Raw genomic sequence first — 12140 nt, 5'->3', positions numbered from 1 at the left:
ATGTGTTGTATGTTTGTGGCAGAATGGGAATAATGAGCGGCAAATCTGGATTAGGTCATTCGCATCACAAGAGGGAATTTATTCAAATGATTATTGTGAGCTTCACAACAGCCTCAGTGCAGGGTGACATAACACCACCTTTAAACACATGCATACACACACACTCACAAACGCACGATGCACATCTGATTCTGTTTTTTTCTGTTTCATGTGTAGACACTCTTACAAAAATCTATGCTGCCAAAATGTGTGTGTGTGTGTGTGTGTGTGTGTGTGTGTGCGGTTTGTGTGTGCGTGTGTACAACGGCCGTTACAAAAGCAGGTTACGGCGGTGCACAAATGACACAGTGCAACAGATGATGGGCATTATCCCATCAACCTGCTGTTTCTCCACACACTCTGTGCTCCCTTTGAAAGGACAGCCGGTGTGTACGCGCGTGTGTGTGAGAGGAGTGGGTTAAAGTGGGAGGGGCTGGGGGCTTTCACACACACTGGCGCGCACTCGCATGTACGGACACACACGCACACTGCACCTGCCACAGACAGCCCCTCAGAACAAGAGATGCTTAAACCGTCTGTCTGTCACAATTTTTCTGATATTATACTTTGTAAACACGGCTGCCGGGAACATAAATCAGGATTCCCTCTCACACATTCCAGTGCAATGCTGCTATAGTACCTAATGGAATGCTTTCGTTCGCGTGACAAAAAATACTCACAGTACTAAATTGTTATTCATTGACACTAACTATTGAAATGTGAGCGTTTCAGTAAAATACTGAGGTTTTTCAGTAATGCATATATGAGTGTTTCAGAAGGATATGGCTGTTGCGGTGTTGTTTCGATTTCAGTAGTGTGAGAATGACGGAGTTGTGTGAATGTGTAGAGTATATGTAGAGAGCATTTCAGTAGTGTTCAGCTCAACATATCAGTAGTGTGTGTGGAAGCATTTTAGTACTGCGTGAGTGCATCATATGAGCTAAAAAAAAACAAGCTTGTGTGAGACTGTTTTAGTGGAATATGAGTAGAAGGAAAATGTGAGTTGTATGTGAGAGTAAATTAATAAAGTCTGTTAGACAATTTAATTTGAGTAATGAAAATAAATTTCATTTTTTTCATTTCAATAAAGGCAATAAACTATTTCAGGACTGTCTATGAGAGGATTTCAGTATAACTGTGAGACAATTTCAAAAAAATCTACATTCCAAAACTACAATAGTGTGTTTGTTAGCATCCCAGTGTGTGATGGGGAAAATATCCATGTTTGAGCGTAATGTTAGTAGCGTACATGTATTTTCAGTAGTGTGGGTACGTTTTTTAGTTGTGTGATAAAAGTGTTTCAATAGTGTACGTGACAATCTTGACACTGTGTCATTGTTTTTTGAGTGTCATTATTTGTATCGTGTGAATGTGAGTGGAAAAAAATGTGAGAGCTTTCAACAATGTGTTGAGAATGTTTCATTAGTGAGCGTGAGCGTTTCTGTATTTGTGTGAGATCAAAAACAAATAGTGAATGTCATTTTATATATATATATATATATATATATATATATATATATATATATATATATATATATATAGTTAGGCACCTGAGGTTGTGTCGCCTCATCAACTCCAAAACAAAGTAGACCAGTTATTTTCTCCGGCCAATCCCGTTGGTTCTCCGCAATGAGTCAAGGGCTTCGGTAGGTGAGTGTTAAAAAAAAAAAAAAATTGGTACACTGTTATTTGACTTTCCTCTACAGATTTTGACAATACACACACACAAACTTAAGGGGCTTAATAAGGTGTTTGACAAAAGAGCAGAAAATCGGCAAACACCAGACAGACATATGCACCTAATGGGTGTGAAACGCACCTCGCCAGAAGGTTAACTTCTCTGCCTGTAAATCCCCCCCCCCCAGCCAGCACCACCACCACCTTTGCCGCCAACAATAGACCCAGCAGTGCCCCGGTGATTGCCTCTTTTCACATGGAAATAGAAGCCGCCTCTCATCAGGTTCCCCTGAGCGGTGTACAAATGACAGTTTACAAGGCATTCTGGGGATGGATTGGAGACAGCCGCAAAGGTTGGAGGGAGCGAGTGGGATATTTTTCTCTTTTTAGAACAAAGTGACATGTAAATTAGCTTTAAGAGCGCCACTCAGGATGCTGATGGCACCCTAATTGTCACAGTCAATTGTGGTCAACAATCTCTTCAGTGGGCGCAGCCGCTGACAAAAATGCCGCCGTCAAAGAAGGCACGGACGCACCTCCGCGGCCGTGTGCACACCTCGCACGCTCTTCTCTTTGCTCGTGAAAGCTCGAAGCAATAGCTTTGCTCGGCAGGAATTGGTCAACCCACTTCTATCAAAATCACTCCAAACCTTTGAGTGTGAAGATAACGAATGAACTGAAACTTTCCCCAAAAGTCGGTAAACTTTGTATGAAGCAAGAGAAGCACTGGTAAAAAATTTATTTAAGAAAAATAATACAAAATATCTAAATGTGCAAGACTCCGGAGGCTTGTCAGAGAGGTCACAAGTTGAAAGTTGATTTTTTTCTGCAGAGTTCATAAAAATATGTTTGTTTGCAGATTGTTTGTTCATAGTTTGAGAGCAGCCTGCCTTATGTGCACACACACACACACAAACACACACACAAGCATGCTTGTTTCGACCCGGTTTCCTGACCGAACTTTACTTTGCAAAAACAGGGGAATGAAAATAAAAATGTAGCCTTTGTGCTGCAACTTGCCAGTAATTTGTCCTTTAAATGATGATATACACCATGTGTTTGCCTGAATGTATGCGCGCTTCCATTGGGGGTGGAGCCACCAGATAACTCCACCCTAATTTTTACACCTGTGTTTTTTTTTTTTGTTTTCTGTCCTGAAGGGTTAAGGATTTTTTTTTAGATCTGAATAAAGACGTAGAATGCAGGCATTACGTACTCTTTGTTTTGTTAGGGTTAAAGGTTGGCGCTGGATATTTACTGTTTTTCACAACTGTCAACAGAAATTAAAACAGATTCGTCTTCTATTTTGCCACATACACTGCATGCGTACAGTTCACACTCATTGCTTTATTGTTGTTTTCTTCCCGCATCTGTTGTTATTCTCACAACAATTCAACAACATTGTCGTTTTTTTTTTTTTCCTTTTTACAGTATTGCAGTATTTTAATTTTTAATGCCTGCTTTTAATGCCTTGATGCACATTCCTTTTTTGTGCTACACACATTCTTCTGCAATAGACAAGATCCAAATTAGGATTATTCAGCCTTGGTCGAGGTCTGTGATCCACTGAATGCTATTCTAGTTTTGCAAATGTCTTTGACCAAGCTGTTCCCTGTGGAATATTAAGATTAATTCCGTGGGATATATACAAGGCAACATGTCTCACTCTGAAGCTGATCTTTTTCTTATCCTCGCTGAAGATGTTTTTGCGGCCGTCGAGTGGAAATGTGGGACAAGGTTCCTGCAAATGTACATTTGTTCTTTTCATGGTGTCTTTGTGTCCTGAGAGGATGTGCACTCGTATTAAGAGCGTGACAATATGCAAATGAATGTTGAGATGAGAGATACAACAATTATTCAAATGTTTGATTAATTATTCAGCGGAGACACTGTCAATTATTCATCGGGGCAAGCGCTAAAGTTGTGCTCTTTTTTTTTTTCTTTTTCTCGGCGAGTGAAAAGTTTTCTTGCGGGATCCATCAAGCCTCGGATCAGAAGCCTTTTATTTGTTAAGAACTCCAAATCAAATTGATTGTGACATTCATTGCAAATAACTGCCGATGTTGCGGTGAGCTGCAAGGTAAACCTCATGAAGTGAAGTGAGTGAAGTGAAGTTGTCATGGAAGGTCTGAAGAGTGCATCGTTTTCTTAAATTCTTTATTTACTCAATCCAGTATCAGCAACTTCATTTCAGATGCAGCTGTTTGTCTGTGTACATCCGTGCGCCCGTGTGTGTATGTGTGTTTGGAGGTGGCAGTGCAGTGTGTGTAAGCGAATAGCTGAGAAGATGCAAAATCAATAGCTCTCAGTGCAAACATTTGTTTGTGTCTCGGCGAGCTTGTTCTCCTTCTTGTCCAAGCGGGAGAGATCAGAAACAAATGAAAACTCTTCATTTTACATGTTGGAGGAGCCCTTACACATCACAGGCTCCGGCCGTCACCCTCTGCTCTTTAATTGTCCGTCAATGTCTGCGGCGTGGCGTTGGCGGCTATCAGAGACCAAGTCTGACGAGAGATGCTCAGTTTGATGTTGCAAAACTGGAAGATATGCAAACAAGCAGATGGGGGAGATGAAATGCGGGGTGCTGGAGCCTTTCTGCGGTGCATGCAACTGCCCGTCACTCAGGCCACTGTTGTCATCAAAAAAGAGATATGGCCTTTAGAAATGGTGGCGCTGAATCAACATGTCAAAGGTCAAACTCACAGCTTTCCTTCAGAGAAGCGCCGTAGCACATGTAAATAGTTTACCCAAGGTTTCCCAGCCTTTTTTAGCCAAGGCCCATGTGTTTAACGAGAAAAAAAAAATCGGAAAAAACAAATAAAAATGTCACAAAAGGTTGATGCGGTAACTGTATATTGTGCCTTCAAGTGACTGATTCTACCTATTAGATGTCATTAACCTTTTTTTTTTTTTTCTGACCAGTTAAGTAAAATTAGTTAATTTGTTGGGATCTAATATGTCACATTGGCTGGAGACCAAAACCGTAACCTTAACATGGCTTCGAAATCTGATAGTCAATGAAACCTTTTCTACCCCGCAATAATGAGATGAATTGAAAACCAGATATTAAATACCTGCTGTGGAGTTTTGCATTTGGAATTTTCTGTGATTCTTGTGCGACTCCCACATATCTAATTTGGGACTGTCAAGCGTAAAGCTGAGCCCTGTCTTGGCCCTGTGGCTGCTGCAGCATCTTTATTTGGCATGCAGCCGTCATACAGCAACACAAACCTTTACATGATATATTCATAAGAGAATCAGTCATCATTATATTCATAGATTTTGCTCAGATGAATGCAGTTTCTTCATAGAGATAAAAACCCTGCATCAAAACAGGAATCCGTGTTTTACTTCTTTGGGCATTTTTTGACCTTTGACCTTCTTGAATTTAATATATTGCTTCTTTCCTGTTACCGGGTACTGCAAGTCCAATTTGATCATCATCCCTTTCTCTGAGTTTGGACCCAAATCTGCATGGCTACATCTGACACAGACAAAAGTTAGGATTATATTCTTGGTTTTCTGCCTGCAGGCGCATTAAAAAAAAATACAATCCCAGCCAAATGAGCACATATTGAATCCATTTGACAAAAAAAAAAAAAAAAAGCTCTGTCACTTTTCTTTGTTGCAACGTTGTGTATTAAAAAAGCAAACTAAAAAAAAAAAACATCTAAAAAAATCATGTGATCACAGTGTTTTTAATAAATTAAGTTCCAAAATAAATATTGAGACAGTAACGCCCCTCTCAATTAACAACATGTATGCATTAAACACGCCGCCACCCCTAAAGGTCACACACACTTAATCCGTTTACACGCTGAATATGCGGCCCCACGCACAAGAGCCTGCATGCGTGGGGAAAGGCGAGAGGTACCACTTCAGGCCCGCGTGCATGAATGGATCTGCGGCCTTGTTGTGATCAAATGCGCGTGCGTGCGCGCGCAGGAGAAAGTGCGACAACAGCGCCGCTTCGTTTACATGCAAATACCCCGGCAGCAAATTACGCGTGGCGATAATTCACCCAAAACCTGATTCACTCCCCACCCGGAAAAGACAACGAACCTCATGTCACTTTTAGTTCAGATTGGTAAAGTTACCTAAATCAATATCCAACTCACCTGCGGTCTCCCGGTAAAAGCTCTGCTCGGGATATATTATTATTAACGACTACTACTGCTACTACTACTACTACTACTACTACTACTACTACTACTACTACTACTACTACTACTAATAATAATAATAATAATAATAATAATAATAATAATAATAATAATTTTAGGACTGGAGTAGAATTTTGGATTTTTTTGTAAGTGTAAAAATAATCATGCGTCGTTTTCGTTGATGAGGAAACGAGGAATGGGACAGACTGATGATTTAATTAGCCCTCCAGTATACCTGAAAAAAGGAAGGGACACAAAATAACCCTTTATTTGCATAGCCAATCAACTCGCTACATAGGCGGGGCTTACTCCCTCTCTCTCTCTCTCTGTCTCTCTCAGAGGGAATGTGTGTGTGCGTGAAGTTTGTGTGTGTGTGAGCGCGCGCACCCGCACATCAGCTACAGCCATGGAGAGGGAGAAAGCAAGAGAGAAGTGCGTGAGAAGGTTGACTTCTTTAATAAATGTGGGGTTCATCCTCTTAAGTGGCCTCCGGAAGCGAGAATCACTCTAATAAACCTGGAAAATGTCGATGATATTCGCATTATATTCCTGCAGGGACTCGTGCAGCTCCGCGGACACTTTACGTCTCTTTATGTCACTTTATGCGTTTTCTCTTTTTTCACCCCACTATCTTTTAGTGCCTCAGAGCTCTTCTAAAATAGCTGTTGTATGTGTCACTGTTGGAACATAGTTTGAGATTTTAGGGCTAATTCATAAATTTATATTTTGGGGTGATTTTTATTATTTATTATCGAGCGTTAAAAATATGCAAATGAGCAAAATGAAAATTATTCCCTCCATGTTACGTTCACACATAACTTATACTTTCATGCTCTGCGAGATGTCTGGCTCATCCAAATAACGAAAAAAAAAAGTTACAAATCTAACGTACCATTTATAACGAATACCTAAAACACAGACACAAAAATCGTATTAATTGCTATGTTCAGGGGAAAAAAATTAAAATTTAAGATTAAAACCGTGTTAATTTTTCTCAACGATTTTCACAAAAAGATCACGCACCACAAGACTGCTCGTATGTTCAGTAAATATTCATAATTAATCGCTGCTATATTTAGAGGATAATACATTTTACATTGAGCATTCGATAAAATGACAATCATCCAACGATTGGCGGTCAATAAAGTAGACTAAGAACACGCGCATTTCTGCCCAAAATAAGCACCGAGTGTAAATACAATTTTTTAAAGAAAAAAAATAGCATCCTTACGTGCACTGCGGCTGGCGCGGATATGCTCCAAGTTCCTCCCGGCGCACACACGCTCTCACACATACACACACACAACTCCGCGTGGACATAGTTGCTTTCACAGTGCAAAAGAGAAGGATGGAGAAAGCGAGAGGAGCAGGAGGGGGCAACAAGGGCGTTTCGGGGTGGGGTGGTGGGGTGGGATAGAGGAAATAAAAAAAAAATATATTAATAATAAGTTGAAGGCAGAAGATGCTCACGTTTGGCTCCCCTCAATTATCCCCTCCCGTGAAGATAGGTGGCGTGCGTTTCAGGGGGCTTCTCCTCCGTGTGCACTGCAAAGAAAAGGAGGTGGAAAGAAAAAAATGTCATTAGAAGAGGCGGAACACGTCAGTCCCGACCCAGGTTTGTTTCCTGGAGTGGGTGTAAGACATCAGTTGTAAACCTGCCCGAGCAAGACGCGCGCTCCCTCCCTCCTCCCAACCACTAGCAGGCTTTATTTCTAAGGCTTTATTATCACCGCTGGACCGGAATCCGCTCACCGCCGCGCTCCGGTGTCATCGGACCAACACCACTGTTTGTTCCCCTAACCGCAAGCAGGTACGTTCCTTGCACTTTCCCCCCTTTTATTGACACTCCAAACTGACAAACCCCACTTCAACGCGCTCGCGCCTCACTTGGAACTTACCTGCGCAGGTGGATGAGTTGGTTCCGAATGGGGGGGAAAATACATGCATGCGCAGAAGCGGTCAGTGGACAATTCTCGTATCCGGTACCGGGCGCTCTTTACCCGGCGTTTTGTTCAATGCAGCCCCGCAGTGCTCGGGGATGACCTGGCGACTCTGGTCCGCTCGTTCCGTCCACTTTGTGCCCACTCGTACCATAGTCAAAAGAAACCGACGCCGTCTCTTGCCGTTTTAACCTTTTTGGCGGATATTTGATCAGTTGATCCCACAACACTCTTTCAGATTTATTTATTTTTTGTCCGCAATTCAGCGCGCCCGCAGCCCTGCCTTTTCTCGCCGAACATTTTCCGTAGCATAAACATTATAATGGATCTGCTATTTCCGAAAGTCGGGTATATAGTGTAACAATACGGTAGCAACATTTATTTCAAAGTGCCGTTCTACTTTCCCCACTCTGATTGCACTTCAATTTGTAAATGAGCTAAAACGTGATTTTTTTAAACGTTCTTTTCCCTCTCATTGATGAAGTTTGAAGACCCAGCACGAACTTTAAATAAACAAGCAAAGCAAAACCAATCAAACCTATTTGAGAAACTTTTCGCATTCAAATGCAATCATTTGAATGTTTTACATAACTTTATCGACAAACGTGAAGATGTGCGACTCCAGTTAATTTATCTACTGTTGTTGTCATGATGAGTTTTAAATTATTCATAGATGTGCGCGTGTGTGTGTAATTGTGTGGTTTAAAGTTAGTTGGATGTCTTCGCTAACTGTCCCCGCTCTTGTCTGTGTGCCTCTGCCTGTTCGTGTGTGTGTGTCCCCCGTCAGACGACAAGCTGAATCCCAGCGTTCGGGTCCACATGCGAGCTGCCGTCTGAACCACACGCACACTTCTAAATGAGGCAGGAGATGATGGCGGAAGGGCCCCGGTGCAAGCGGCGAAAACAGGCCAACCCGAGGCGGAAAAACGGTAAGAAACCGTCCCCTTATCTTGCCGCCTTCTTCTGCTGTTTGGAATCGCGCAGTCTGATGAGCACTCCGGGCGGGACCGTTACTCGGGGACCTCTGTGCCTGCAGTCTTTAGCGAGTGTTGAACGTGTCTTTTGGGGTGCATGTGTTGTCGAGCGAACAAGGAGCAAACTTTAGGGTGTTGGGAAGTTGTGTCGGTGCCGAACGGCCTCCTGGCTGCAGGGACGAACCCGTCGTGGGGTGGAGCGCGGTGTCCGAATGTGGGGAGAGGGGGGGGGGGGGGGGGGGGGGGGGTATAACGGTCACCCGGCTGTGGCTGATCCCAGGACAAGAGCGATTTATGTGCCTCGGTTTTTGCTTCAGTGCGCTTGTGGTCTGGTTTTGCGTCCGTATCCTTCTTTTGACATTCATTTAATTTGAGTTTATATTATTTTCAAAATACAAAAATCTGATAAAGAAAGCCACGTAACTCCCCGCTTGCATTCGCGGACACGTCGGATAGAAATAAAGAACTTGTCGGCTAAACTCGGACACTAATTGGCGCGCTGGAGGTGCACATTTATTGCTTTTCGTTATCCATTTGAGTGCACACTTTCCCACAAGAGGCAAATGTGCTGTGACATTTCCTGGCCCCGTTATTCCTGATTATTCCACACATACACACTGTGCGCGTGTACGTGCTTGCGTGAGTGTATTTGCGCGCGCGTGTGTGTGTGTGTGAAACATGAAGGCTGCCATGCAGCTGCTCAGACAATCTTTGCATTTTTGTTTAAGCTACCAAACAGTTGTTATATTCGTATTACATTTTTTTTTTTAAGCAGCGCCCCCGCGGATTCTTTATCTGGATCAGATTTCATTGATTGCTGTGTTGGATCGATAGTCAGCAAAGACAATATTCCCGTTCTGAAAAGTAGCTGTCCTTAAAATATTAATTCGTAAAAATATATATTGAGAGCATGATGAAACACCTGTTGTGTAAAAAAACATACGTAAAAAACACTTTTTATAGCTTAAATGTACAAAATCGTTCAAATTAATGATCACACCAGCGACGAGATCAGATATTTAAAATGGACGAGACAATACTTTTATTCAGCACTTTGGATGACAATATAGCACATGTAATTGACCCTAACCATCAATCCCCCCGCCCCCACCCACCCACCACGGTCTTTCTCCCTCTCGCTGTCCGCCTCACTGTCCTCTCCTCGGCCAAACCAGGCGTGCGGCGGGTCCGTGAGGCCCGACTCCCCAGCCGATTGGAACGCTCCGCAATAACTAATCAGACCCAAACATGTTTGTGAAATCTTGTATCAGTTTGAAGGCGACTCTGCGTTAGGAAGATGTTTAATGAGTTTTTTTTGTCCTGTTTGGGGTGAACGTGATGTTTCTTTTTTTTCTCCCCCCCAGCCAATTAGTATTAATAAGGCCTTTGCTCACCGAGTTGTCCAAGCGATGACATTCTCATCCAGATGACTATTGGCCTTCAGGGCTGGAAGTGGAACACGGTATAGTGTTCTCTGGTTAGTGTGCCTTATGATATTTAACCACGATTCATCACTTCCTTCTGCAGTTCTGCACACCAACATAACATGCCAAAGTAACGTGCACACACACAAAGTGAAAGTTCAGTCCTGGTCCTTCTGGCTCTTCGGATACAGCTGTGAACGGAAGTGCGCTTGCATCCCTCAAATCGTCTAGTCTTTTCCAGCAGACAGCCGCCAACAGCAGTAAATCTTGTGAAAAAGCAGAACCCCGCAATTCTAAACCATGCGTCAGCCTAATCCGAATACTTTCTGATTTCGTTGTTTGACCTGCGACCTTTGAGAGTCCAGATGTTCCCTCGGAATTATACCTTGCGACAAGTGCCGTCCAGTAACGCATTACAACTTAGAATTGCAGTCTGTGTGTGTGTGTGTTTGCGCGCGCGTGTGCGTGTGGGTGTCTAAGCATGCATTGAGCGTAATACAATGCCACATTTGTGCCAGTCCAAACAATTTGTCCATTACTATTATTCTGCAGTCTTTTTAAAGTTCTGTGGGAGAGAACCGTGAGCGTTTGGTGGGGCGGGATGTGGGAAGGGGGGCATGTGGGAGTGAGGCAAGGTGCTCCCCCTCCTTCTCAAGGTACAGGGGGAGGGAAGGAGGAGGATTCGCAGGGCGCTCGCGGACAATTGATTGTCAGCGGTAATGTGTTTCATTTACATGTTTATACCGTCAATAATGGCGGGGGGTTGTCCGCCGCGCCATTCACCGCCACCATTCCCATACGGGTCGCCAATTGTGAGCAGCCTTCCACTCCTGATGGCTTCTTCTGTGCATAGAACTATTTCACGGCGCGCCCGTGTTGAAGGGATTATTCTGTTTGAGCAAGTGAAATAATTACAGCGCGATGTTCCGGGGGCCGCTGCGGCGTGGCGGCTTGGTCCACATGAACGCGGCAAGCAAGCGGCTTTCTCACACCTCAGCCATACGTGCATGTGCATGATTCGAAATAAGCAGTGTGTGACAAACACAAGGAGTATGGAGTAAGTAGCGGAATAAGAGGTCAGATTTGTCCCATCGCAACTGGCGTGACAGCTTCGTACAGTATTTGTTCGTCCCTCGGCTGTGGCTTATAAATATAATTATAAAAATATGTGTGCTGTATATTTATAAATAGTTTGGCCAGCTGAGTGAGAGTATAGAGCACATGAGCGACTATATGCCTTTACCCCCCCCCCCCCCCCACCGTCGTCATTTGAAAATGATTTTTTAAATTGATTTCAATATTTTCTTAAATAATATTTGTTCTCGATGTGGAGTTTTGTCTTTGTCGTCATATTGTATGATGTACGTCCCAGTTTGGCAGGATTTGTACACAGACACGCACTGAGACAAATAGTGTGGCTTGTGGCACCGGGGACACACAAACAAACACAAACACGCACCCGCACGCACACCCATACACGCGCGCACATTAATGATCATCTCCATCCTGGACATCGAATGGAACCTTTTCATCACATCTCCGCATCATCCCCCAAAATAGCAACGGAAAGCAGTTCCTGACATTTTCTGTTTTAATTCATTTCCCATTTTATTTATTTATTTTGTTCAGCCGCGATCTCCGCTTTTGTGAAGATTTTTTTTTTAATTCCCCCGCCCTCCGCCTGGCGGCCAGAGAACACACACTCGCAGAGGCACCGGCGGGCCAGACCCCTGACACGGCGGGTCTTTGGAATGCCTTAGGTACCATTTCACTTTGGCTCACATCAATGCTGACCTGAATGCCTTTCATATCTGATCCGCCGCGTCTCTCCTGGTAAACATCCCCCGGGGGGAGAACAAAGAAAGGAGCTCCTCTTCTGCTGCTTCTTCTTCTCCCTCTTAATCACAATTCAGCCCCTCTCGC

At 43.5% G+C, this 12140-nt stretch overlaps 1 protein-coding gene and 1 long non-coding RNA gene across 5 annotated transcripts in view; one reads left to right on the top strand and one right to left on the bottom strand.

Moving 5' to 3' along the window:
* Window positions 1-3856: 3856 nt before the first annotated feature.
* Window positions 3857-8903, bottom strand: LOC148428093 (uncharacterized). 3 transcript variants are annotated; one of them, XR_015868445.1, is made up of 3 exons: window positions 7778-8903; window positions 7111-7424; window positions 3857-4253 (listed from the first exon to the last, which is right to left on the bottom strand). It is a non-coding gene; the product is annotated as an uncharacterized LOC148428093 (long non-coding RNA). The 3 variants fall into 3 exon arrangements; XR_015868446.1 differs by lacking the exon at window positions 7778-8903 and adding an exon at window positions 7632-7664; XR_015868444.1 differs by lacking the exon at window positions 7778-8903 and having other exon boundaries at window positions 7111-7756.
* The window catches only part of zeb2b (zinc finger E-box binding homeobox 2b), a 55734-nt gene continuing 50925 nt past the window's right edge, over window positions 7332-12140 (top strand). For both annotated transcript variants that reach the window (XM_088439531.1, XM_088439522.1), the window contains exons 1-2: window positions 7332-7689; window positions 8607-8748. In XM_088439531.1, the coding sequence (XP_088295657.1) occupies window positions 8676-8748 (73 nt within the window). In that variant the 5' untranslated portion in view covers window positions 7332-7689; window positions 8607-8675. The remainder of the gene's footprint in view (window positions 7690-8606; window positions 8749-12140) is intronic.

Source organism: Hippichthys cyanospilos, chromosome 2 (assembly GCF_059441005.1).
Source record: "Hippichthys cyanospilos isolate Australia breed blue-spotted pipefish chromosome 2, RoL_Hcya_1.0, whole genome shotgun sequence".
Taxonomy (NCBI): domain Eukaryota; kingdom Metazoa; phylum Chordata; class Actinopteri; order Syngnathiformes; family Syngnathidae; genus Hippichthys; species Hippichthys cyanospilos.
This window is presented reverse-complemented; position numbering and strand designations above follow the sequence as displayed.